Raw genomic sequence first — 27,685 nt, 5'->3', positions numbered from 1 at the left:
GCAATGGGGGCTGCAGTGGGATTGGGTTTGGCTGCAGATGGTACTGCAGAAGGAGACGGCCCCATTGCAAGGCGCTGTATGGACCACACCACAGACAGGTAAAAAGAGAAGAGTTTTATTGGTTATATACTGTAGAGCTGACAGCGTTCGAGTCAGGAGAGACATGCAGAGCAGTGTGGTTACAAGGTGGCATGCAGACTGCGAGCACTGGGAGGGGGGAGCGGAGCAGGGGGGAGAGCTGCTCCCTTGGCTCTGTGGTTATGAAAACATTTTATTGCCTTATTGCCTTCTAACTAAGCCGCCCCAGCCCAAATCTATGTCTGCAAATACAAAAAAATAGATTATTATTATTATTTTATATATATATATATATATACTTTTCCTCTTTAAAAATACATTCCATGCAGCCCCAAGCGCCGTCCCCCCCCCAACCCGGGTCCTTTCCATCAGCTCCAGCAGCAAAGAACTTCACTGCCAGCAGAGGTGGCCCCGGGTTGGGACCCCGTGCTGTGCCAGGGGCCGGAGCTGGGGGCTGCTCTGCAATGCCTGTATGATCCTCACTCCATCCACAGCACCGGGAGCAGCGCCCCATCCCCTCTGCTCTCCTGCAGAGCTGCTGGCTGTGTGGGGATGGGTCTCCATCAGAGCGCAGTGGGGACGCTGCAGTGGCTCCTTTGCTGGCTCAGCAAATACATTTACACCTTTGGAATTGGACCCTGGGCTCCTCTAAAAGCCCGTCATATTTATATGCTAAAATTACAAATATTTCTTCCGTGGTGGCAATATTTACACATAGACTATTTTACAGGAGAAAAGAAAGGGGGAAAGGAAAAAAAAGTGTGCAATTTTGAGTCGCAACACGTCGTGTTTCCTGAAGTCATCGCCGTCCAGTCAGCTCCTATTGCACTCGCCATGTCGTGGGGCTGAGCCCCTCTCTCCATCTTTAGGTTCTCCTCCTCGAACCGTGGCACAATGAGGTTGGCTGGCACCTCTATATACAGAGCTGGGAGCCGGAGGTCTGTGCTGCAAAATGTAGGGCTGGCAATGGGGAGCAGCAGCTCGGAGCCGTCCTCCCCTTCAATGTGGTGCTGCCCTCCTGCTCCATCGGTGCATCATCTGTTTTTAGCATTTCAGGGCCAGCATTGCAGGCAATGGGAGGAGGAACGCAGCACATTGAACAGCAGAGCTGCTCTTTCTTTCAGTTCAGCTGTTGGGTTTGGGGCTGTTTTGCTTGCAGTCCTCTCCTCCCACCCCACGGAGCAGTAGGAGGGAGCACGTGATATAATTAAACCTAATTTAGGTCGATTAGAGCTGCCCTGGGACTCATTTAAAAGCCTTTTTTGCCTCATGAGGCGTCCTGCTGCATCTCGAAACAGAATAAACTGAAATGCTTCAAGAAAAACCAAACAGATTTGGGATAACATCTGTAACTGCTGGAAGGAAACCAGAAGCTTTTTGTGTGACCCCAAAAATAACCTTTTTTTCCCCCTCCAGCCCTGCTGGGAGGAGCAGCCCATGATGGGGAAGGAGGGGGCACAGAGCTGCCGTGGTGTGATATGTGGTTCCTTATGGCTGTGTGGAGCTGGGGGTGACCCCAGCACTGCTGCCATCTGAGCTTGGTGGCTGTATGAGCTGTACCCAGGTGCCAGGTGGGGGTTCCTGAGTGGTGGGGAGCAAGTTTGGGGCTGCCCCACAGCCACCTTGGAGCTCAGTCTGGGCTCCAGTCCTGCTGCTTTCCCTCTATTTGGAAGGAACAAGGACATCCTGCTTCTCCAACTAGGAGAAAAGCCTTCCTTCCTGCATCCCTGTATCTCAGCAGCTCAGAGCGAGCAGCGGATTTGTTGCCATGCAGCACGATGGCCATAAAGCTGTGGGTAAAAAGCGCCCCCATCCCCCATGGGGCCAAACCAGGAGCAGATCTGCTGCTGTGTGCGCTGCTGTGGGGTTGGTGCAGTGATCACTGAGCATCAGAGCTCAGCTGCTGTCAGCAGATCATGCGCAGCTCCTCGCAGGGACGGCAACAGGGGGGAAGCTGGTCCTAAAGCTGTTCTGCCCTCCTGCCCTGTTAGTGTGTCAAACAACCAGAGAGCACTTTTTGTCCCACCTACAGCCGGGAATGCAGGGGAGTGTGAGCAGAGGTTTGCACTGGAGATGCTGGGCTCCTGGAGGGGCCGAGTGCTGTGCAGGGCGGCCATCCCAGCTGCAGTCACAGGGTGCAACCTCCTGCATCTCATCTGTCTGTGGGTGACTGGCGAGTTCTCTCTGGTCCAAGGAGTACCTTCGTTCTGTTTGCAAGCATGGCTGGTACACAAGTCTGTGTTTCCATACGGAGACAGAGCTGTGTCCTATGGAGGAGGTGAGGATTGCAGGTACAGAGGTGAGAAGTGGGAGTCCCCTGAGCAAAGTCTCTGCAGCTGCCTCTTCAGCAACGAGGGAAGAAATTCACTGGTAAAGCTCTTGTACCTCACAAACGGTGTCAGAAAACTCTTTCCTGGCTGGCTGAAGCTTCTGGAGAGGTGACAAACAGAGGCGACACCCGTGAGCTCAGTACAGTCCTGTCTCTGTTACGCAGTGTTGGTTTGGTGGAAGGGGAGCACAGCTCATCTCCGGGACGTCGGCCGGCCAACACGGGGAGCACCCTGCAAATGAACCCACAGCATCACAACCTGCCAGGACCTGGGGCTGTGGGGACAGGTACCGCAATCACCATCAGCCAGTGGGACCGTGGGGCTGCAGTGGGAGGATGGTGGCAGGAGGAGTCTGGAAGTCATTGGCTCCCTCATGGGTTTACATTGGAATAAGCCCAAAGCAGACTGACCCATCGCTGCCGTCCCTCACATGCTTTCACCATCACCTTTTATTCATGTAAGCACACTCAGCACCTGTTGCTATGCTGGCAATGTGGGAAGTGCAATGAACAACCCCTGCCAGTGCTGCTGAGATGGAGCCCATCTGCCATGGGCTGCCTGCAGGGCACAGCACTGAGCGCAGGCAGTGCAACCAGCTGACAAATAACAGCGTGTTACACTGACCTGAGCTCAGCCAAGCTTTTATTTGCTGTCAAACCATGCAGTGAAAGGGAGTCCCTGGTTATCCAACACAATGACCCCTCGTTGCCTGTTGCAAACCACACTGCTGGGAATAACTCAGGGCAGAGCTTTTTATTCCCTGGCCGAATGAATCTAGAATAAGACACTACTTTTTTTCCCCATTATAGGCAATTAGTAATTAATTAATTTACTCCATCTCTGGGAAGCATTGCTCTCCAGAGAGCTTCACCCTGATGTGGACAAGCGGGTTGTGTTAGAGGAGGTCGGTTTGGCTTCATGCCTTGGAGCTCCCATTTCTCCCTGGATCTCACGTACCTGATCTTCTGCCTGGAGCCCTGCTGGGGTATTGGGGCTGGATGTGGGGTCCTGCAGCTCCGAGGGGAGGACTGTCCTTCTCCCCACTGTATCAGCCTGCGAGAGGAACTCAGAAGAGCCGTACTGTTTTCTTCTGGAACTGGAGACAAAATCCTTGCTTTCATCCTGCAGGAAATAAAACAGGAGAATTGGAACTCAATGTCTGTGGCTCTGGGTTCCCCAGCCCTGACCTGCAATATGAGCTCGTGTTTCAGTTCCCTTTGGCAGGAGGGCACCAAAGCTGCCAGCTCAGCTTGAGAATGTCCTCACCTTAAACGTCACCTCCCAGAGGCTTGTTAAATCCATCCCATAATTTACAGCCTCAACTTCTGGCTGCTGAACCCTCCGCTCGGCCATGAGCACACACAGGGCTGAGTTCAACCCCTGGGCCCACAGCACTGCAGGTCCAGGTGAGCCAGGAGGGGATGTGGGCAGCAGGAACCCCTCACGTGCTGACTGAAGCAATCTCTTATTAACTGTGAGTCTGAGCCCACAGGTGAGGGGCAGCCGGTCCTGAATCTGTTTTCTTGGCACAGGACCCCCATGGGACCCAGGTGCCCACAGTTTCTGCCTTGGGGCCATTTGGGGCAGCTGTGCTTTCTGCTGTGAGCTCCCTGGGAACAGCAGATGTCAGTGCCTGTTATCGCCACCACTGGGCTGGAAAACCTCGTCTGATGGCTCTGTCACACACAAGTTCCAGCACGTTGTAAGGCACGTCACAAAGAGCTCCCTGTGATGCTGAACTCACCTTTTGCTCAGGGAAACACAGCTGCACTCATGTGGGACAAAAGGCCGTGGGGGAATTGCACTGTGAGGGATGGAGGACAAAGCTCAGCCCTGCTCCTGTGTGCCTGGAACAGCAAGGAAGGGAGGCATCCTTTACTGTAAGGATGCTGATCAGCTTGATGAACCCAAGGGAATAACAGCAGGAGGTGATGCATCTCCACGGCCCTCTCTGGAGCTCCGGCTGCAAGCACCAGAGGGAGCAGCTCCTCCAGCTGCACCTCAGCCCCAGCACTGATCCTACAGCACTAACCCCAAGCAGACCCCCAAAGAACTGCTGCTTCTGTCTTGCTCAGAGCTGCTGCTGCCTCACACAGCTCCCTCAATGGCTTCTTTACATCAGCAATAGAAAAATGAAGGATGAAATTCAGTGAGGCAGAGCAGGAATCACTGCAAGGAGGGACCTACTGAGCTGCAAGGCAAGTTTGTGGTTTGCCACTTCTGGCCAGTGGGAAGCCCAGGGCTGTCATTATGCTAAAGGAGACCTGCCTGGACTCATGGAAGAGAAGTCCAATGTGCTTGTGGCACATGAGGAGCTATGGCCAGGGAGAAGATATCACCTGGAACCTCACTCCTATGGGTGGGATAGAAATGGGGCTGCACACACGTCTCCATCACCTGCCTCGAGCAGAGGGGGTGATGCCATTCCCCAGTGCTCCCTTCAATACAGCAGATTTGGGTTGTTCACTGAGGTTGATGAATGCCAACCACCATGTCTTTGTTCTCTGATGGATTAATGGCCAGATACATCTGGAAGGTCCAGCTGCACACTGCAACGCCAGGCAACAGCCACTGCCAAGCAAATGGTACAAATGCTTCTGTGTTTGGCACTGCCAAAGAAGTGGAACAATTTCACACGCTGCCACCACCTCGTCTTCCTCAGTGCTGCTGTCACCTGGCTGTGAATTTGCCCCCTCTGTCACCAGCCCTATCACATGGCTCCTCTTTGGGAGGATGCCCAGACAGCGCTTCCAGACCAGAGCCCAGCAGTTCTGGTTCTGCATGTGCAGCCCTTCCCACATGGCACTACCTGAGGGACACCCCTACTCACGTCTCATCTCCCCATCTGGAGTGCCACTCCAAGCTGACCGTGCCATGCAAAGCCACGCTGAAAAGCACAGCAGGACCTATCTGCTCTGATCTGGGCAAGACCAAATAGGTAATTAAGTCATTATCACAAGGCAAAGAGCGCGTAACGGGGACACTCACAGGTAACGTGGTGCGGTGCCATGGGGAAGCCGTGCTGGGATCACTGGTGTAGTTCCTGCGTGTCACCAGTTCGGATGCACTTAAGTTACTTTTGGTCCTTCGGGAGCCCATCTCAGGGGCGTTCCAGGAGTTGGGGGTGGCACCGCTCCTCGCTGAGCTCTGCTCCATGGAGTTTGTTCGTGTGCTGTTCCCTTCCATCTCTGAGAGATCCACCGAAGACCTGCATGCGTTTGTAGGGCTGGGAGCGGAGTTTTTCTCCACTTTTACTTGAGAGTCCTCCAGGGAATGTAAGCCTTGCCTTGTTCTCCAGGAACTTCTCAGAGTGACGTGTTTGGTTTCAGATGAGATGGAATCTGAAGAGCCGTGGCTCCTGGAGCTGGCTGTGTCCAACAGGAGCTCAGCGCTCTTCTCGGGGGGCTCAGAAGCTTTGATCACAATGCTGCTCCTGGAGACCATCGTTTCTGTTCTACTTCTCAGCACCGCGTCTCCGCTTCTGTCGGCCTCAGTTAATTTCAGGGCATTTCTATTCACTGAGACCTCAAAAGGTTGGGGGAGGCTGTTCGTGATCGGGGTGGGTTCATTTGGAGCAACCCTGATGTTGCTGGTGGTGATATGCCTTTCCTTTCCTGCCGTGTCCGTGCTGGGCCTTGGAACTGTTGGCTCAGAAGGGAAGATGGTGATACTGCTCGTCATTTTATTTGTGACCGCTTTAACAACAGACTTCTGCTTTTCTGACTCTGTCTCGGTGACGGCACCTCCCATGATGGCCTTCATGTCCTTCTCCACGATGGCGGGTTTAATGATGGCTTTGGATCTCAGAGCTTCTCTTGGGCTGAACGACCTTCTGGATTTCAGTCCTCCAGTGTCGGCATCTGATGGCTTTACACACTTGGAGGAGTCCTCGTCGTGTGCAGCACCTTTGTCATTGTCAAAGAGAGACGCTCTGAAAACTCCCCTGGAATTAGAGAACTGCTTGGAATTGGTTTTCTTCCTTGGCTCAAACTCCGACGGAGCGTTTGCTTTTTTACTCCTCCCTGTTTCTTCGTCTGAATTAAGTTTCTCGTGACTACTCCGGATGGTTTTGGAGTCTGCTTTTAAGCCAGCATTTACATGGCCTGCTGCTGCAGTCTGCTCTGCGTCCTCCTTAAGGATCTGCAGAATATCCTCCTGACTCCTGGAGCGATGCGAGCGCTTCGTTAGCGGTGACGCTTTCAAGCTTTCGAGTGACGCATCTGTGAGTTCCTTTTCCTGGGGGGCAATTGCTCTTTTAGCCCTTCCCTCCAAGGGCTGTCGGTGTGATGCAGTCGAAGCATTCGCTGCTTCTTCTGCCTTAGAGCCAACAGAGTCCGACTCTGCTGCCGTGATGTGGCACCTGTATGCGGTGGCCACGCCGTTGGGAGAGGAGCAGTGCCCCCTGGATGGCTGCGTGTCCCCCACGGCATCGCTCACCTCACCCTGATTTGCCTTCAGCTTCTCAGCTAACGAAGCCACCGATTCCCCTCTGCATGACTTTTCATCCCGTGTGTCTGCGCCGGTTTGGCAGCTGCCGCGGGTTGTCTGAGATGGTTTTTCAGCCTTGGATCTCAGGTCACTAACGGGTTTGGAAGGTGCTTTCCAAGATTTCTGCTCGTGAGCAGCAGGGGGGTAACGGCTGAGGACAGAGGGCTGCTCTTTGGATCTCTTCCCCTCGTTCTGCGTGAAGGAAGATTCCTTCTGACCAGACGAAAAAGTGGAAACCAAACATTTCTCTTCCAGTCTTTTCATATCTGTTGCAGCAGCATCTCCAAGAGCACCCGATGCCTTTCCTGCTTTCCTGCTCATTAAGCTCGGGCTGGATGTCTGCTTACCACCGTGGCCAGAGCTGTCATTGCTGAAGGAGAAATCTCTGTTTCTCACTCTCTCCCGGCGCTGCTGGGGCGAAACCTCCCTTGGTTTGTGCTTGGCAGCTGTGAAATCTGCTGCAACAACTCTGTATTTAGCTCTGTCATGTTTCCCCCTGCTAGAGAAACCTGCATCTTCATTTTCGACCTCTCCGTTCTCCAGATCTTTCTGTTTCTTTATCTGCATCTTTATTTCCTCCAACTGACCGGCGAGAAGTTTGTTTTTATTCTGCTCGCTCAAATAACTGTCTTGCAGGTCGTTGTTTTTGGCTCTCATTTTTTTAAGCTCTTCTTCTAAGGATTCAAAATGTTTGATCTGAGTTTTAAGCCTCTCGATTTCTTGGGTGAGATCCTTCACTTTGTTGTCTTCCTGGTTTTTATTCTTTTGGTTTTCCGCTTTATTCCTGCTTTCATTTTCCACGTGTTTCAGGTAATCTACGCTTCCCTTCCGCCTGGTTTCTTTAGAGGGCAATGCAGAAGTCAAATCATCTTCAATTCTCAGATCATTTCTATCCAGGAGATTGTTTGATGACCTTTCCAGCAGGTTGGATGAGTTTCTGGTCTGATCGGCCCTGTTCAGCTTATTGTTTTGCTCCAGTTTCAGCGTGAGCTCCTGGATTATTTTCTCATTCTGCTTTTCTCTCTCATTGAAATGTTTTCTCTCACTGATAAAGCTCAGTGCCAGAGACTTCAGTTTCTCTAACTCACCCGTTAAGCTCTGCTCGGTTTTATCCATCCTTTCTTCGGATGCTTCCAGTTCTTTCACTTTCACTCGGAGTATTTCTAACTCCGTAGATATCTTTTTGGTCAAATTCCTTTCTTCGTTGAGGCTCAGACACAGCTGCGTGCAGTCGTTCTTGCTCCTGCCAAAGGCCTCCTCCAGTTTCTCCAGCTCTGCCATTCTCTTCTGCAGATGCTCAATTTCTGCCTTCAGCTCTCGGGTGAGGCTCTCCTCCTCTTCCAGCTTTTCTTTCATTAACCTGCAAAGCTCTTCAGCCTTCTTAATTTCCTCATCCTTGCCTTCAATCTTTAACACCCTTTTCCTCAGGGCCTCGATGTCAGCCAGCATGCTGGAATTGCTGCCTTCTGCCTGGATCACTTTGTCCTGGAGCTCAAGCAGTTCATCCTCTGCTTTCTGGAGGTTTTTTGTTGCTTCTTCCAGTTCATCAAGGCGGCGGCTCAGACTCTGCAACTTGAACCGCAGGTGCCGGTTGGAGGTTTCCTTATACCCTGTAAATTCTGCCATGTTTATTTTCTGTTCCTCTGAGATGGAAGCTTGGCTGATTCCAAGTGCTTAACGCGCGTTTCCGGTGTGTTATACTTCCTTTGAAGAGAGGCAACTCAACCTGAAAGAAACAAAATGCTTAACGTGAATACGAGAGCTCAGAATACACGTATTCTCACTGTATAAATTAATTGCAAATGTGTTTTATGTCTTATTGAAACATGTATCTGAGTGCTAATTAGGGACAGCTGCTGCCAGCCAGCACTACCCATCACTTGCAGCACCCATCACTTGCAGCACCCATCACTTGCAGCACCCATCACTTGCAGCACCCATCACTTGCAGCACCCATCACTTGCAGCACCCCTCCTGCAACCCAGGTCACTCAGTATCCAACTTTACCTGAGCTGCAGTCACATCCCAAGGATGCTGTGTCAGTGAAGGTCTGAGTTTCTCCCTCCTCTTTCAGAAGCCATCAGTGCCCTCAGCTGCCACCCACTCATGCACCCAGGAGGCAGCAGCTGCAAGCACTCACGCTTTCTACTCCCTGTTGCCAGGGATAAGGAGCAGCAATTTCAACACATTGGCAAGAGGTGATGCAGTAAATGCAACTCTCTTCCCAGCTCAGAGCTGGCAGGGCAGGGTTACTGAGAGCTGAGGACAATGTGAGTGGGTCAGGACAGCTGATGGAAGGATAAGAAGTCCCCTCTGACTGCGGGCATTAACACTCAACCATCCTGGGCTTGAGATAGATCCCAGCTATGCACTGCACATACAAGGGCTAATGTAAGCACACAATCATCAGAGGACGGTTGGGTAAGAAAGGACCTCACAACTGCCCCAGCCCCTGCCATGGGCTGATTGCCCCCCACTAGACCAGGCTGCCCAGGGCCCCATCTATGGCCTTGGGTACCTCCATGTCTCTCTTGTACACAATACTCCAGATGGGGCCTCACAAGGGCAGAGAGTACAACCCCCTCCTGCCACTGCCACCGCTCTGCTGATGCAGCGCAGGGTACTGTTGGCTTTCTGGGCTGAAGGGGAGGTGAGTGCAGCTCTCAGACCCATGCCCTGGCTCAGCAGTCTGCCTCCAAGCAGGACGTGGCTCCAGCATTTCTGCTGAAACTCCCCGCAGAGGAAACACTCCGGAGTTTCCTATTTCACAGTGCCAAGAGGTGAAGAGCAGGATGTGGGGAGGAGACAGCGCCGGGAAAGGAGACTGCAGTGCCCCAGTACAAAACCTTTGATCGAAGCTGATTCATTTCCTGATGGGCAGAGGGGCCTGCAATGCAAACAGGGACCCTCTGCACAGGGTGGGCACCCACCAAATGCACCCCGAGCACCTCCTGTGTGTAGCACACAGCCTGTAGTCCTTCTGCTGAGGGACAACTCAGACCACAAAGGCCACGTGGCCCCACGGCTCTGCTGAGTGGCCGACTCCTTCAGCTGCAAACAGGAAAGGCTGCTCAGCTCCAGGCAGGATCCCAGCAAGAAACGTCACCGGAATGTCACAGGAAAGGACAAAGCAATTTCACAGTGCCCTAAAAAACAACAGTGTTCCCATCGTGCCTTGGAGCAGGGAGTTAATGGTTAACGCCATGCCAGGCGCTGGTCAGGAAGCAGCTCAGGCTCAGCAGCCGCCTTCAGGACGTGGGATTGGGTGAGGGACTCCCAGCAGTGCCCACGTGTTGACCTGGAGCTGATGGGAGTCTCCACGAGGAGGTTCTGGGCACAGATTGCTGGAAGGGATGTGCTACTGTAGGTGAGCCACCCTTAAACTGACTCAGTTCCTTCGTTAAACTGATTCAGTTCCTTGATGAGCTGGTTCCCGCAGAGCTCGAACCTCCTTCGGTCCAATTCTGCATTTGTTTCACCTGTGTCCTTTCTTCTCTCCTAGTCTGTTCCTCTTCTGCTCTTCCATCTGACAGTATCCGCTGTTCTCCTCTTCTGCTTTTCTCCCTTACCTGTATCCTCTCTTCTCCTTTTGTCTTCTCTATACACTCTCCCATTCTCCTCCTCTGCTCTTCTGTCTTCCAAGTATTCTCTCTTGTCTTCTCATTGTCATCTCTTGTCTCACCTATATCCTCCCTGCCTTTATTTTGCTACTCTCCTCCAGTGCCTATCTTTCTTAACTATATCCTCTCTAATCTTCTATTCTGCTCCCCCTCTGCATTCCTTTCTTACCCAAATCCTCACTTCTCCCCTCTTCAGCTCTTCTATTTTTCTGCTTTTCTGGGTCCCTGCATCTATTTTCCTCTTCTGTTGTTCTTTCTTACAAAGCAAGGATGTATCAGAGGTATACATGTACTGCAGTATGCTTCCCCATGGTCAGCAGGACCCTTCAGATCTCCAGCTACACTGGTGATGGGCTCTATGGGTTAAACAAGCACTAAGAAAATGAACCTATTTGGTCCTTCTAAGAGAAAAGCTGAGACTTCTTGGCTTTAACTCACACTACCACAAAGTTTATAGATGAGAGTTGGTCGCATCCTGCAAACAACAGCATATTCAGAGGCCATTCAATCCTTTCATTCTAAGAGCACCTTCTAGAAGGCTTCAGATAATGTGCCCCAGTTCCCTACACCTTTATCAGAGACCTTCCAGTTCTTTATACTGCATATATATATACTGCCCTCCTATTACTGGGAATCCATAGATCTCCACCTGCAAAACCCACCATCAAACTGCACAGTAGTATCACAGAATCATAGTAGTGCTCAAAGCATGCAGCAGAGCAAGACCTGCTTCCTCAAAGCAATCTGCAAAGCAACAAGTCAAAAGATGTACTGAATTGTAACATCCAGAAGGGAGGATACGGCACTGATACATGCAAATAAGCAACCAAAAAGCAAACAAGATTTACAAGACAGTCTTGCTTAAATCAACTGCAACTGAACTTAAATGGCACATTCACACCTTGAAAATATTATTTGCTGCTTAAACGTTCTCATAAATCTGGTCTCTGGCTGGTTTGGTCTGATGACATCCCAAGAGTAAGCAGTATGAGAAGGACACGGAGCCATCCATAGGACATGGTCCTTATCTATAGGGCCAGGCTGTGGTGCCCAGTGCCAGGACAAGAAGCAATGGGCACAGACTGGAACATCCTTAGTGTGCATGAGATTTAGCAATAGAATAAGTTGCCCAGTGGAGTTTCCTCATTAGAGAGGAGCTGTCACTGCTGGGCCAGCAGCTCTGGGTGACCCTGCTGGAGAGGTGAGGTTGGACCAGATGGACTCAGAAACGCCTTCCAATCTGCACCAGGTTTGGGTTCTGTGATGGCACATTAAAGATAATTCAGATTTAACTCACCTCGTTCCACTGCAAGTTGGTGCACAAGCATTTGTTTGGCAGAAAGCACCTCCTTCTGTGACAGAATCCTTACACTTTGTTTTAAAGCTCTGCCTTCTCCTGTTCACGCTGCCTTCAATGTCCTGAACAACCTGCCGAGTACATCTTTGAGCAACCTGGAACCTGAGCTGTATTTAAACGTGCAATAATGAATCCCTAGCGGCTGCCCTCGGGAGCTGACGGTGTTTAATGTCTTTCTAATAACCTAGATGATGTGACAGTGTGCTCTCAGCAGGCCCGTGGTTGATTGCAGCCTGGGAGGTGGGGGATAAGCTGGAGAGCTGCTGTCCATAGGACCAATTTATTGTCACCACTGGCCAAACACTGGCATTGGGTCCCTGAAGGGTTGTGACATCTTCATCACTGGGAGGTATATCGAGCTCCACACCAAGCCCTGGGACAACCAAAGCCCTCCAAAACTGATGCGATTTATTACCAATGACTCAAGAGGCTCGATGTGTTTACCTTAATAAGGGGAAGAAAAAGACTAAAAGCAACGTCTACGAAGAAATTCGTACCTGCCAGAGCTCTTCTACCATATCTTTAACTGCTTACAAAGCCTGGACTCACACCAGTGCCTGCAAACTAAACCTAAACAGAGGACAAGCACAAATAAATGCACATTTCTAAGTTTATTCAAAGTTTCTAAGGCTGATGGGAATTAATGGAGATAAAACGTGATCTGTAGGGCCTGCCTGAAGTTGGTCCTGCTTTGAGGAACGGTGAGAGACCTCCAAGCAGCACTGCCAGCCTGAAAAGGATACAGCAAAAATTGGAGATGGTGGCAAACACAGTAAGGACAGCTCAGTTAAACAGAGCACTATGAATCGCTCATAAACTGAGGTCAAACGCTGCTGCTAACACACAAATGGCCACAGCAGAATTGCTACCCACAGAAGCAGCCCATGCACTGCTGCAGCTCCAGGGACTGACCAGTAGGCAACACTCAGCAGATATATAGAACTTGTGTTATTTTGAATGCAATACTGAGCGATGTATTTACATCCCATGTCTGACGCACTTCATGAACTGGGAGATAACCGTGTTTCACGTCAGGAACTGCGACAGAACAACAGCTACCCAGACAGACACACTGCAAGTTAAAGGGCTCCATCATCTTGTATGAGCACCTCTGGCACTGAACCTCTTACAGCACCCACCACTGTGAGGCAGTGGCACATCCCATACCCCACATTTCAGGCTTAGCCAATCCTAAAGATGAGAGAGAGTTATTTGTGCCTCAGCCTGCAGCCTTTCATTCATTTCTCCTGCTCTTGAAGCTGGAGCAGCTTTCAGTAATCAGACAGCAGCACTCATCACAGGCAATACAAAGTCAACAGCTTCAAGCACAGCAATAACTGGAGCCAAGAATCACAATTCACCCCACTGCAGCTCGAGTCCTTGGGGGTACACCACGCTGGCAGACCTGAGCTCTGCTGCATTCCCCAGTTCACATGTGGTCCATTTTCTGGGGAGAAATAGCACAGGATTGTTGTCCACATTCTTCTGATGGAGCACACACCTGGTACTCCTCCCTCCTCCTCCTCCTCCTCCCCAGATGCTCAGGGTGAGCTCAGATCCTCCCCACTCTATTTTCTGCTCAGCTATTACTCAGAACACCCGTGGGAAGTGGATTTTTGCACTGAGCACAATGCTGGGAGTGTTTGTGCGCACCTGGGGAACGGGAGCCTCAGGCAACGCGAGGCAGCAGGCTGGGCAGTCTGCAGTCACTGCAGGCCTAAGGACTTCACTACAGACACATCAGCAAAACAGGGCAGTAAGCAGTAAGGGGATTCCTCTCTGCAGCCTCAAATGGCCAAACAGGTTCAGTGGGTGGGAAATGGATCAGACTCCACTCTGGCACATTTCTACCCAAAGCACAGGGCAGGTGTGTTTGCTGGAATCTGTGTGCATAAGCATCTGTTGTTTTAACTCAAGGGTTTCTGGTGCTGCATGCGTATGCAAGGGAGCGTGAACGCGACGTGCTCCTCACCTAACACCTCCCATAAGCATTAACCTAACTTACCTTCCTTCATTCAAATGTGTCACATTCAGACGTGGTAACACTTCTGATTGGTGTCTGTATATCACTCAATGTGATGAGAGCAGTGGTGGGATTTCTGTTCCCTGCCTCAGGGTGGGACAGGCTGGGAGGAGCGCAGTGTGTCATTTCTCATTTGTGAAGCAAAACATCGCTGCCACTCATACAGAAAAGGGACATGGGTGTCACCAGCTGCTGCAGATAAGGATACTATGGCCAGAGCCAGCTAAAGACGGAAGGGAAGTCTGCCTTAACATGATTTTGCCTTTTATGAGCTCCTTCCAGCGTCCAATTCCTGACCCCACAGAACAATATGCAGACGTGAGAACAGGAGAAAAAAAAAAACCACCCCAAAAGCAATATAAAATAAAAGATAGACTAAACAAGAACTAGTCAGAGCCCACCAGGACTGCGATGTGTCACTACTCCTGCACGCCAGCCACAAGCATCCAACACTGTGCTGGAAACCAGCAGATGATGTGTTTGCTCACACAGTGTGTTAGAGGGGCATCCCTGGCCCCATTGAACACAAAGGCAGAACGTCAAGTGACCTGTAGGGATGTCTGCATTTTGGGGCACCGATTGGTTGCCCATTGGAAGGATCTGCATCTGTTGGAAGAGGGAATTCTCAAAGCCACAGCAAGAGAGACAATCTGGAAGCGGTTTAACATTGACTAACGCAATGCTAGACATGTGAAATGATGAGACAGCAGCCAAAAATAACCACAGTGTTCAAGGAGACTAAAACAAAAACCCTGAACAGCATCTACAGCAAATGGTGGGGACTGCAGCACTGCGGCTGCAGAGAGGATCTGCTGCGTCACTGTCACGGCTCCTGCACTCACACTCCCATCTCCTTGCAGTGCAAAATGATTTCCCCTGCTCCAGGAGCAGAGCTGGCAGCCTGCAAGGAGCAGAGCATTGCAGCCTCCTCAGCTGCTCAACATCTGTAGGTGCTCAGAGCAGTGCCGGGGCTGGAGCACAGTCTCTGCTGCTTCCCCATGCCCAGCAGGGAACTGCTCTTCTCTGCACAGCTGCAGCTCTGCTTTTGCTCTCCTAATCCCCAGAACATCCATGAGTCAAAGCTCACTGCAAGCAGAGCTGAGCCTTCAGCCACTGAGTAAAGCACCTTCCATAATGCTGATCCTACACGAGCACCAAACCCAGCTGTGCAGTGTTCTTGCAATGGGAGCCCCACATCAAGGAATCTGGAGCTCCTGCACAGAAACAAAACAGGACTTGCAAATCCTCCCAGCGTGCTGCTCACTGCCAGGTATCAAAAGATGCCTCGCACATGAAGCAGGTAAGTTCTCTCTTTCAAGAAGCTCTACAATGCCCTCCTATTTCAATTCAGCAACAGTTCTTTATGGGCAGGCACAGAAGTTGATCGTGTCACACCGCAGGCCAAGCTGTCTTCCTCACAGCTCTGAGAAAACGCCCCTTAGTGCACTGGAGGAAGATGCTTTTCCTCTTGCACTCGATGCCCCATGCTGCTACTTGTCCTCACAAACAAACCTTACTGTCACATTTCATTTCACAAACACCACGTGGGCAACTCTCCAGCACTTCACAGACCTGGCAGTGCAGCACTCTGCATGGGGAAAGCGGCCCCAGCTCAGCGCTGCCTTCGGATACTCTGATCCAGTAGATCTGTCTTCTCAGGCTCTTTTTTGTCCCATTCTCAACAGCTATCCAGGTCAGATAAGGTCAGCCTTGCCCCACAGTCAGGATTAACACTGAGAAATGCCGTAACACATACAGGCTACAGTGCCCCAAAGCAGCAACCCAAGCAGTTTATCACCCAGCAGAGCTGGGAAAGGCATCCCTGCCACCATACACCAAACAAGATCAACACCGAGTACACTGCATCACTGTGCTCATGAGACACAGGCAACTTTAACCTCCACATTCTTAGCATTGTAGCTGAGAACCACACATGCAATGAAAGATCTCCACCGGCACGCAAATTATAGGGTGTTGTATGTTTCTTCACACATCATCTGAGCCGTGGTATACTCTGCTCTCCTGAAGGAGTGCTGGGGTCCTATCCAAACCAGCACCTCTGCAGAACCCGCTCCTTTCAGCTCCGGGAGCTCGACTGGCCAAGAGGCTCGAGATGTTTCCACACAAACTCTGTTGAATACGGGGATGACTGTGGTTTCCTCGCTTAAATCACTGAAGTTTGTCAGTAGTGAAAGGGAAGTTTTGTAGCTCTTTTACACCCGTCGCAGGAACAGCTTGGGGAGGTGCCATCGCTGCTGCCTGCGCTGCACTACAGCGTCTGCTGCACCATCTGCTTTATGCAGAAACCAAAGCACAGGCAGGCAGCCAGTGGGTGTGGGTGCTGCCCCTGGCACACAAATGCCATCCAACGAGCTGCCAGCTCCCAGTAAAGAACAAACACTGGGGAAGAGCAGAGCTCTGGAAAAAGGAAGCATGCAGGGCCATGCTCCCATGGAGCAGGAAGCTCCACGTCACCCCCAGCTTGTGTCTGAAGCCAGGACAGCAATGTGCCTGCAGGGTGACAGTGAAACACCTGCAACTCTGTTCTCTGTGCATCCATTTGAGAACAACTGATTTCAAGGATGAAGCCCAAGAAGAATGAAATTGCATCAGAAACCTCCGAGAACACCCTGAGAGCTGCAGCCACTGCCACCAAACCAGGCACTAATGCATCAGTTTCACAGCTACGGGGTCACACATCCCATTCCTCTTTTTACTCTCTTTTCTTATGTTTGAACATAAAAAAAATTAAGACATCTTGTTACTTATATACATTGAGCATAGAATATATTTTATATGCAGCCCAGGCAAGCCACAAGGTTGGAAAGCAGAGCCACCTTTCCCCTTGTCCTATCATTAAAAGACTAGGAAAGAAGTCGCTCTCCTCCTATCTGTAAGCTCTCTTTGAGAACTGAAAGCCCTCAAGGTCTCCCAGAGCCTTCACTTCTGCAGGCTGAGCACCCCCAGCTCCTTCAGCCCTTCTCCATAGCAGAGGTGCTCCTTTCCTCTGGATCATTTTCAGTGCTGTTCTGCATACACCACCGAAATAAAGGAGCATTTGGAACAGAATGGCAATGCTCCAGAAGGAAAACAGCACTTTGCAGGCTTTTTTTTTTCCAGCTGGTCCACCCAAAGAGGTACCGTTTGATAGTCTATAGCAGTTCTGGTCCCACAGAATCACAGAATCACAGAATTATAGGGGTTGGAAGGGACCTCTAGAGAGTTAAGATATATAACAGAGATCATTAAAAGTATAGGGATTCGCTGATAGATGAGAATTGCTTCGCCTGGAAAACGCAATGATTCAGGGGGAATATGACAGAGCTATAAAACGATGAATGGTCTGGAGAAGAGGGATAAGGATCAAATATTCACTGCCTTTGTAATCACAACAAACAAGAAGAGATGCTGCTCCTTGTGATGCAGATAATTGTTGGACTCTGCCACGGGGCACTGGGTGCTCCAAGTTTATATTGGTTCGAGGCAGACTGATAAAGCTGTATAAGAGACATCTCTTGAGGGTTAATAGATCTACAGAAGTAACACCCAGCTCTTTAATTGCCTGAGCCACAAAGAAGAGCACACGGCACATACTGCAGATCTGCCCTGTATCCACCCAGTTCCCCAAGGCCCTGATCTTGGCCACTGCAGAAACACTGAGCCAGATACAACTGTGGTCTGATCCAGGAGCAATGTAATGGCTTCAGGTAGGGAAGGTGAACCCAGCTAATAAAGACACAAGGAGAACATCTGTCCCACCAAATCTGCATTGGGCACCAGGGGAAACAAGGCTTAAGGCTCAGATGGGAGCCATGGGTAGTGGCCCTTCGTTGGTAGGTCTCTGCTCTCTTCAGTGCAAAGCAGCAGCTGTGCTCTGCTTCCTGACCTCTCCCAGAGGGAAAAGCCTTCTATCCCACATTGCACAACAGCACACTGTGAAGAACAGGCTTATCTCACCCACACACTGGCCACAGTGCAGGGAGAGCTGTAAAGTGAGGGAAACCACAGCCAGGTCTGCTGGTAGGTTCTCTGGTCCCATAGCTGTTACACGAGGTAACCCAGCTGACGTGCTCTTTTCCTTCCAATCCCAAGAGCACTGTGTGCAGCCAAACAACCTGAAAACACAATGTGAAGGTGGACATGGGCAGCTCCACACGCCTTTCCTTGTCATTCAGCATCTGCTGTGTCAGAAGGGCTCTGACTCAACACTTGCCTGAAGCACGGAGGCCCTACAAGGAGGCAGCAACACAACTTCATGGAGGGAACAGTCATGTCCCAACTCAAAGCTGTCAACAGGTTATTTAACAGCCTAATTTGCATTTATTTATTTATATACTAAGCAGTTTTATGCCAACCTCAATGAACAAGACTCTGCTTATCTGCAAGAGCAACACAAAATCCTGCTAACTTGCCTCAACATTCCCAAAGGAAAATGATTTGGAGCAAGGGAGCTTCTCATCTCTAAAACGATGTGGTGTTTGGCCTTCTGAAGTAGGAAGAACACACATTTGTTAAGACAAAGAAACGGGCCATACGAATTCAAAGCTGTGCTGACTACTTAAACTGGCATTCCCATTCATACATTTTCCTACTGCAACTCCTTTGCGGTGATCAGTTCAGCAGGCTCATTAATGGAGCACGATAAAGAGTGGAATGGAGACTGAGAAGGTAGAGATGCCACAAAGCTGAGAGGGATGGCAAGCCCAGAGCACATCACCCTGACACACAGGAGAAGTAGATCCAAGGCCAGGCTGAGCATCTCCCTGGGCCAAGTCTTGCCTTGTAGGCAAGGGGGGAAAGGGGTGGTCCCTTGGCACCCCTTCCAGCTCAGTCCCTTTGTCAGGTGTGAGGTTGGACTCTGGCTGAGCTCTGTGCTGGAACAGCCCATCTCCTTGGACAGCATTCACATGCCCAATGTTCACCCCTTTTAAAGCTGTGCCATCAGCATAAGAGTCCAGACACCCTTCACAGATTTAAATCAGTAAAAAAGTAGTGAAGGAATAAGAAAAAAAGAAAGAAAAAAGAAGCAGCCAGCACAGACAGAGAATTGTTCATCCCATGCCAAGCTGCTGCCTCAGGCTGTGGATGAATGGCCCCTCAGAGCGGCCGTGGTTCTCCTGCACACCAAAGAGGATACTGCAGGATACTGCCCCAAGGCCAAGTGCTGTGGGATGAGAACCCCAAGGGGAGAACAGGACAGTTTCCATGGAAATAAATAGGAGTTATTTAGGAGGACAATTCCTCAGCCCAGGTAGACCAGTAGGTTGGGCACCACGGGGCAGATCAGGCCGTGCCATGGGTAAGCACAAAGCAGCACTAACAGCAGTGACCCATAGCTCAGTACAGTCCTCCAGCACTCCTCAACACCAGCGGGGTATTCAACATTACAGTCAGAATTCAAAGCACATTCAAATCTCAGGTCTCCAGGAAGATGCTGTCGCTGGGGGTTTCCCTCTTTAGGGCACACAGTCCCCAAGGAAAACAGTCCCTGGCTGCCTGCTGACACCTGGTGTAAATCCAACACTCACAGAGCCAGAACGCATTGCTTTCACCCATTTAGGATACTGCACTGGGATGTCCAGACAGCACAGCTCCTGCCCCAACCTGCTTTGGCAGCTGGAATGTGTAGGCTGGATGAAGGCTGTAATCAGCAATAATTCAGGTGGAAGGCCATCCTGAAGAAGCCAGGGACGATGAATTAGGTGATGGGTGCAGCAGCTGTCACTCCCAGAGAGAAACAGAGTTTAAGACTTGGTTTGAGCTGTAACCTCCCTGCAGCGGGGCTGCCCTTATGGCAGCCTGCATCAGCTCACACATGTGCATCCACCTGACAGCACTGCACAGCTCAGCAGCACAAAGCTGAGCTCCTCAGCTCAGCCAGTGGAGGAACACCAGGGGTTAATGGTACAGAGAGAGGAGGAGGAAGCGGTCAGCCATTTGAAACTCCTCTGGCATGAAGGCTGGGTTAGGTTACACCACTGCTCCCCTGCACCAGCAGCATCCTTCAGCTGTGTCAGGGAGCCACCAGCACAGCAACAAGAGCTCTGCAGCACCGTCTTCTATCTGCTGCTCCTTTTGCAATCCACAAAACCTACGCTCCACTTTAATAGATCATTTTGGCTGCTGTTCCTAAATCTCCCCTGCCTGCTCAAGGGCTCTGCAGCACAGCCCAGAAAGCCTCATCTCCAACAGGACCATGCAAAGCAGTGGGTAATGCTACCAGAACCGTGTGAAACAGTCAGCAATGCCACTGTGACCACACAAAGCTGCAGGTAATGAGACCAGGACCACACAAAGCAGTGGGTGATGCCACCAGGGCTATGTGAACCAGTAAGCAAGGTCACTATGGCCACGTAAAGCAGTGGGCAATGCCACCAGGACCACAGAAAGCTGCAGGCAATGCCACCAGGACCAAAGAAAGCAGTGGGAAATGCCACCAGGACCACAGAAAGCTGCAGGCAATGCCACTAGGACCATGTAAAACAGCAAGCAAAGCCACTACAACCACACAAAGCTGCAGGCAATGCAATCAGGACCATGCTAAGCAGGAGGCAATGCCACCAGGACCACACCATGCAGCCTAACAAGATGGGGCAGGAACACCAAGCAGATTCTCAACTGCAGGCAGTGACTTAAACATGCTGCAAAGAAAAAAGAAAAAAAACCCACAAAGCAAACAAAGAGCAGCCATTCCTCCCAAAGTCATTTGTGCCAGGTTCACCTGATGCAAAAAAATACCCAACAAAACCAAAAAGGGTTTCACAGCTGTTCAATACAGGCTGGCTGGGCCTTTACTGAGACACGCCAGGAATAACCTCTGAATCCTTCACCATCACCCAACACAATTCAGGGCACGCTGTCCTCTGGCTGTGCCACACGTAATGACAACCCAGGACTTCCTTATGATGGCCCTGAGCTCACCCCCCACCCATAGGTTTATGATCCACCTTTTTTGTTCACTGGCAAAGAGTGAAGTCAAACAAAAGGAGGGATTCAGGAGCTCACGTCACCCTCTTAAATGTGATTTATGCAATGAAGGCAGCTGGGTAGATTGGGGGACTCTAACAGGAGTCTTTTGTATTCAATTTACTGCTGAAAATACCCTCAGGTAACAAGAAAACCAACTAAGTAAAATAACTTCTACAAACAGATGACAGTGGGATCTTTTGAAGGAACTTTTATGCCTCTGTGAGAGTACACTTGTAGCTGTTGTGACCTAAACAAATTGATCTCAACATTCATATTCAGATACTAATAAGATGAATAAGATGCTGCAAACAGCAGAAAAGAATGCAGAGAAGCACACTGAACAGAGCAGCATTTTTGGAGGCATGCTGGTGCTTTTCCAAAGCAATTTTTCTACTGGGGGGATGATGGTACCCAGCACATTCCCCACAGCTTGAGGCAAAAGGGGATCTCGGGGTCCCTGCCCCTCTTTGGAATGGGACTGCTGGGATTTTCCTTAATATAGGAGAGGACATGTGGCCTCTGATCCCTCTGTGCAGAAAGGTACCAGGGTTACTCTGTTAGCTTGCAGAAAGCGCATCCCCTGCTGCCAGGGATTGCCACTGGGGAGCCAGATTTACCCAGGGAAAAGATCCTCCCTGACATCCAGCTGTTTGCTACCATGAAGCTGCTCAGGTGCCAGAAACACAGGCTGCAATGTCCAGCAGGAAGGTGCCAAGTGGTATTTCTCCCAAAGGACTGAATACAACTTTAAAGCTCACCCAGCTCCTGTAAACCTCACATTCATAAAGCCAAAGCTAAAAGGGCTCGAGATGCTCTCATCCATTCATGGTTATCATAGGAAAACTTTGTTTCAAATTTGCAGTTTCTTGCAACAAAACAGTCCGGATACATCCTCTGGACAAGAAAGAGGCAGCTCCCAGGCAGTCTGCCTTTATGGCTTTGAAGCCCACTGGCATCTGATGGCCTGGGACAAAAGATGGACAAATTCTTTTGCTCTCGAAGCACTCACGCTCCTGCAAGCATTACACAAGATGCTAATGAGAGAACGGGCAGGCTTAATGCCAAGCATTAATTTCTCTGAATCCAATCCTATAAGACCAGAGCCAAGAGAGGACACGTGCTTTTCTCACAAGAAGCAGAGAGTGACGAACCAAACCTAATCCCAGATGGGAGCAGAGGGTCTCCTTCCAGCACTGCTGGGCATGGCTGCCAACCACACACAACTCCCACTTTGCTCTTTCGGTGTCCTCTTTCCCTTTGCACTGCCTGGGCTGAAGGACGGATATTCCACAGGAAGGAAGGACTGCCTTGGCTGCACTGAGATGGGACCACATGGCTTCCTGCCCTGAGCTGCTCCTTTCTACACAGGAGAAGTGGAAAAATCTGCATTTTCTGTCTCATTTAGGTTGCCAGTAACGTGGTGAACTTCATCCCAAGCCCCACATCACCTAGTCCAGCTCCTGCTCCAAAGAGTGCTTCTGTCAGAACTGAGAGGTGAGCAGTTGTCGATCCACTGGTGGGGAATGAGGAGGCAGTTCCTGCTGCAGAGAGCTTCAGGAGGGGGCTCACGGCCACTGCTGCTCCTGGAGGGATGGGCAGAGTGCAGGACCTTCCCCACCCCCCAGTGCCACCCCCTTCCCTGCTACAGCAAGGCTTCCCAGGACTGCAGAACAGCCACAGCAGACAACAGGAGGTGACTGTTTTTCTGCCCCCAGCAATTGCTGTCTGACTGCTCCCGTGCCAATCTCACACCCACCTTTCACTCCTGGCTGCCAGAAGCTCACCTTTGCTGCCTGAGTTCTGCAGCACATGAAGAGCCAGCCCCCAACGCCCCCCCCCCCAAAGCAGGCTGCAGCATTGCTCTCGGTCACCTTCACCAACTCACAGCTTCAGAGCTCTCTCACATTGCTGACAGTCATTCTGCACTCACCTTCCCCCTGCACAGTGGATCTGTAGCAATTTGTTACAGGGAGCAAGAAGCTCTGTTTCAAACCATTACTATGCTCTGCACAATGCAAAACAAAAACCCAAGCAAACCCAACTGAACAAAACCATCTAAATGAAGGCAACTCCAAGAGAATTTAAGAGCTTGTGCAGATTCTTTACACCACACTCTATAACCAAATCGCAGAGAAACTTGAGCACACAGCCACATTGTATAGGATACTTTCATTTCAAGCCACTAAACACATGCAACAACAATAAAGCAAAGCCAAACGGTGCCCATACAGGATGTTACACCAGCAGTGAAGTGAGAAGCTTCATGAGGATTTCTCCACTGCTCCCAGTCCAAATTCTCAGCCCAACGCAGCACTAACAGCCACGTATCAGCACACAGGAATCATCGTTCCTCAGTAACAACAGACATATTTCCAAATGATTCACACTACCTGAGCAATTAATGCTTTTTCAACTCCTTTCCAGCTCCCAGGTCAGGATTCTCCTTTCTATTCCGGTAAATTCCACCACGATATCACGTGTAGCAACAAGTTCTTGAAGCGGTTTCGTCAGATTTTTTCCTTTAAGGTAACCCTCTGCGCAGCCACGTGAGGCACAGGCATCTATCTCAAAGGCACTGCAGTGAGATCAGATGATGGCACAAGCGTGGAGTTCCTGCAGCCTCCTTCCAGCCCTGGAAACACAGCCCGTGATTCTCAAAGTCACCCAACAGGGCAGCCACAAGCCAGCGCTGTAGCTTATAGCCCAGGCAACACATAGAAAAGCATTCTACAGAAAATAGATGAGAATGGAGGTGAAAACAAAGCCTGACAGCTGCTGCTGCAGCACGGGAGGTTGCAGCACTGCAGCAAGAGCCGCCGTTCCCAGCTGTGCGGTGCTGCATGCAGAGCTGACGCCAGCAAGCATCACACCAGGAACCCTCCCTGCACCACCTTCAGCTGTTTCACCTTCCTGCAGGCTTACTGTGTGCTGTCAGGGGGAAACATGGTGAGTAAAACATTCAAGATAAAGACAATCATAGAAAGGCCTGGGTTGAAAAGGACCACAGTGATCATCTGGTTTCAACCCCTGCTGTGTGCAGGGTCACCAACCAGCAGCCCAGGCTGCCCAGAGCCACATCCAGCCTTGAATGCCTGCAGGGATGGGGCATCCACAGCCTCCTTGGGCAACCTGTTCCAATGCATTACCACCCTCTGGGTGAAAATCTCCTAAGATCCAACCTAAACCTCCCCTGTCTCAGTTTAATTCCCCCTTGTCCTATCACTGTCCACAAATACGTTTCCATTGAAGAGTTCCTTGAGCTTGTGTTCGCTGTAACTGGTTGTGTAGAAAGGCTCATTTTCAGCTTAGGACAGAGCTGCTACCTGAGAGATCAGCTGAAACAACTGCCCAGAGCTGGGAGTGCTGCTGTGACACAGGTCAGCCCTCCTGCATCGCCTCCTCCAGCAGCAGACTCCTTCCTCTCCTATCATGCAGGCTGACACATGAGCCCCAGGCTCCAGGGTCTGTAATATTAACCAGCAAAGCTCGCTCCTTACCAGGGCTAAGAAAGCCTCAGTGCTCACATCCTCCTCCCTCCGCTCTGCTTTTGGCAGCGTGCACCAAAGGATGCATCTGGTCTCAGCCCCTAAAGGTGCCTGCAGGTGTCTGAGTGAGAGCTGTCCCACTTCTGAACTGGCGACCACAAATCCAATCAAGAAATGTGGGTTTTTCATTCACCACCACATTCACCATCTGCCCCTCACAGAACCACAAAGGTCACAAATTAAAACTGCAAACCTCAGAAGCATCTGAAGTTAGTGATTTAAACTAGCTGAGGTTTGGATACTACAGCAGCCCGGGCTGTATGGGAGGTCAAACTATGTCTTCCTTTACCATTTAAAAATCAATTAGCAACATGCATGCAGAACGGTGCTGACATCAGCAAAGCATACAGCAAGATGGACGGGGCCTGCACTGTCCCCTTTGTGATGGGAAGGAGCAAAGGAGCAGAAGGGCAGCCTGCAGCTCACACAGAGCACAACATATGTGAGCAGCTGCCCCTCTCACCTGGAGTACCAGTGGGTTTTGCTGACCCAAATTCAGCACAGCGGATCGGACCCTGACTGATACGGCATTGAGGTTCACAGAACCTAAGGAAGCTCTGGCACGTTGGGCCAGGACTGTTGGGACCAAAGAGAACACAAGTCTGTACTCACACGCTCTAAACACGAGGCCTATCTCAGCCAAGAGTGGGCAGCACAGTTTGCAAGCAGCAGCTCCAGCAGCGCAGCCAAAGGGATCACGGGGTGGTGGTACAGATGCAAACACAGGCACACAGGTGGCAATACCACATGCTGTCAGGAACACCCTCTTTGCACAACTGGTCTCACAGACTCTGGATCAGATCCTCACTCTGGATTTTCAGCCACTTGGCATCATTCTTACCTTGCTCCATGCTGCCCTTCCCTGCCCAGAGAGCATCCCTGCAGGCAGGATGGGACCAGACAGTGATACAGAGATTGGGGGTGGGGGAGGGCTTCATTTCTGGATTGTGTTTCTATAAGAATCCCTAACATTTGGGAATGGGAACGTTAAACTTGCTGCAAAACCCCTGTGAGCCAGCACCAACATAACACCAGCCCTGTTTTACCAAGGAGGAAATAGGAACTGCTCGTGCACAGTGTGCGTGCTGCTGTGCACAGTGCCCAGGCAGGGCTGTTTGTTGCACCTGTGTATCTCACTCCACCCTGCTGAGGGTTAAAGAACAGAGAGGGCTGAACTGCCTTTCCAACCCCTAATCTCAGCAGATAAGGGCCCTGCAGGGCAGCATCACCACCAAAACCCACGGAGGCAGAGATAGAAGGAGAGCCAGGCCTAAACAGCCGCATTTTGGTGGCTAAAATGCAATGGCACACATTGAGCTCAGCCATCTCGGAACACACGCTGCCACAACTCGCCATCATCACATCAATCTCCCAAAGCAAAAGGCCTCCTAGACAAGATGATTTGCTTCGTTCCAGCTTAACACTGACACCCACACCATCCCATGCCGTGATGTGGCTCTGTTACACTGCATCACATTGGTTTTCTCACTGCCCACCGCCCCCAGTGGGACAGAGATGGGCACAACCACAGTGCCAGGGTAACATCACACCATCACCCGTGGGGAAGAACAAACCAACTCAGCCTTGGCTGACCCGAAATGAAGTGAGGAAGTCTTAATGCTTACAGGGTGATGGGAAAGCTGAGGCTAAACAGCCACTCAGACCCGAGCATGGTTACAGAGGACTTCCTTCCACATCCCATTGCCCTCATTTAGCCCTCCGGGAGCAATCCCAGCTCTGCATTGGGTTCTGTTGTGTGAGTACAGGACCCAGCTGGTCCCGGGGAGCACCAAAGCCATCCTCACACAGCAGCTCCAACACAAGAGGGGAATCTGTGCTTCTGCAAACCGAACCATGGGCTTCATCAACCACCCAACACAGGGAAGGCTGGCTTTGGGCTCACACGCACAGCAGAAAGGCAGAGGAATACTATCCCTGTTCACTATCCCGTGGGTAGAAACGTGTTTGCCAACAGGCTGCAGGCACAGAGTGAGGAACTGCACTCCTTCCAAGCCCCAAACGCCTGAGACAACTCCAGGGCCGTGAAAACATTTCTCCTTTTACCTTATTTCTGCTCTTCCCAGCAGTGCGGGGCTGGGATGCTGCCCAGCTCCAACTGGGTGCTGCAGAAGCAAGAAAAAACCCCACACCGTGTATATGACGAGTATCGTTTCCAATGATTTTAGCTATTACGTTCACGGCGCTCACACACCCATTAAGATCCGAGCCAAGTGCGCCTCGTCGGGACATGCCGAAGGAGTCGGGACGGTCACCTGAACGCGGGGCTTCAAGGCTTCAAAGGAGCGTTAGAAAACGAAATGCAATGAGAGCGCGGCCACCGCCCGACACAGCGGCACTGCGGCACGGCCACGTGCGGTGCTTTAATGCGCCTGGCGAAAAGGGAGCAGACTTTCCAGCGCTAAAGCAAGGAGTGGAGGAAGGGGCAGCGCTGCTTAACAAAGGCAGAGGGAAAGCTCACACGTAGCAAAGTAAAACCCAAAGGGAACGCTGTTAAACGACACAATAAAGGCGGGCGAGTTTTGGAAGGCGGGTGTAAAAGAAAAGAAATATGCAGAAACACCAACAATTGACGGGAAAGGAAGTACGAGGACTTGCCGGAAATAAAGGGAGCAAATAAATAAATAAAGGAAAGCTGGAGGTTCACTTCGCAGGAATCCCGCGTGCCTCAAAGCGTGCGGGAACCTCCGGACGGCTCCGGGCTGCTGCGGGACACCGGGCTGCGCTCAGAGCGGCGCCGGCAACGCCGCGTCCCGGCCGGGAGCGGAGGGCAGCGCGGAGGGCGGCGGGGCGGCCTCGGGAGGAAGGCGGCGGCGCCGCCGGGGCCGCTCCGTCTCGGCCGTGGCGAAGCGGCCGCTGGGGGAAGCTCGGAGGATCCGACGGAGCGCGGCCGCCCCGCCAGGTCCCGGCACGGCGGAGCGGTTCGGCCCGGCCCGGCCTCGCCTCTCGGGGTCCCCCCGCCGCCACGCCGCGGTTCCCGGCCCCGCGAGGCGCCGTGCTGGCAGCGCGGACAAAGCGGATGCCTCGAATTCCTCCCCACCCCGCAGCTCCGCCGGGCCGGGACCGCGGCACCCGTGTGCAGCCCGTCCGCACTTCCAGCCCCAACGCCGACCACACCGGTCCCCCTCCCGCCTACCTGCGCCAGGCCGGGGCCTCCGCCGTGCGGCCGCCGGGACGGGCCGGGCTGGGGCAGCCGCGGCGCGGAGTGGGGCGGCCGCAGCCCGCGGGGCCGAGCTGGAGCGGCGGGTCCGGGCGCT

General features: G+C 51.5%; 1 protein-coding gene across 2 annotated transcripts; it reads right to left on the bottom strand.

Moving 5' to 3' along the window:
* Positions 1 to 139: 139 nt before the first annotated feature.
* On the bottom strand, positions 140 to 27,680 carry LUZP1 (leucine zipper protein 1). Of its 2 annotated transcripts, none has more exons than XM_072355221.1 (4): positions 27,565 to 27,680; positions 5,397 to 8,622; positions 3,366 to 3,530; positions 140 to 2,639 (listed from the first exon to the last, which is right to left on the bottom strand). In XM_072355221.1, exons 2-4 carry the CDS (start codon positions 8,520 to 8,522, stop codon positions 2,601 to 2,603), a joined length of 3,330 nt encoding a protein of 1,109 aa, XP_072211322.1. In that variant the 5' UTR covers positions 8,523 to 8,622; positions 27,565 to 27,680; the 3' UTR covers positions 140 to 2,600. The 2 variants fall into 2 exon arrangements, with proteins under 2 accessions (XP_072211322.1, XP_072211321.1); XM_072355220.1 differs by lacking the exon at positions 27,565 to 27,680 and adding an exon at positions 23,256 to 23,707.
* Positions 27,681 to 27,685: the final 5 nt, after the last annotated feature.

Source organism: Excalfactoria chinensis, chromosome 22, assembly GCF_039878825.1.
Source record: "Excalfactoria chinensis isolate bCotChi1 chromosome 22, bCotChi1.hap2, whole genome shotgun sequence".
Taxonomy (NCBI): domain Eukaryota; kingdom Metazoa; phylum Chordata; class Aves; order Galliformes; family Phasianidae; genus Excalfactoria; species Excalfactoria chinensis.
Note: the sequence above shows the minus strand (reverse complement) of the source record. Positions and strands in the feature narration are given on the sequence as shown.

Coding starts and splice junctions, on each gene's coding strand:
- LUZP1 (XM_072355221.1), bottom strand. CDS start 8,522: ATGGCAGAATTTACAGGGTATAAGGAAACCTCCAACCGGCACCTGCGG. Junction 3,531..5,396: donor GGCACCGCACCACGTTACCT/GTGAGTGTCCCC, acceptor TATTTCCTGCAG/GATGAAAGCAAGGATTTTGT. Junction 2,640..3,365: donor GGCTCCAGGCAGAAGATCAG/GTACGTGAGATC, acceptor GTTCATTTGCAG/GGTGCTCCCCGTGTTGGCCG.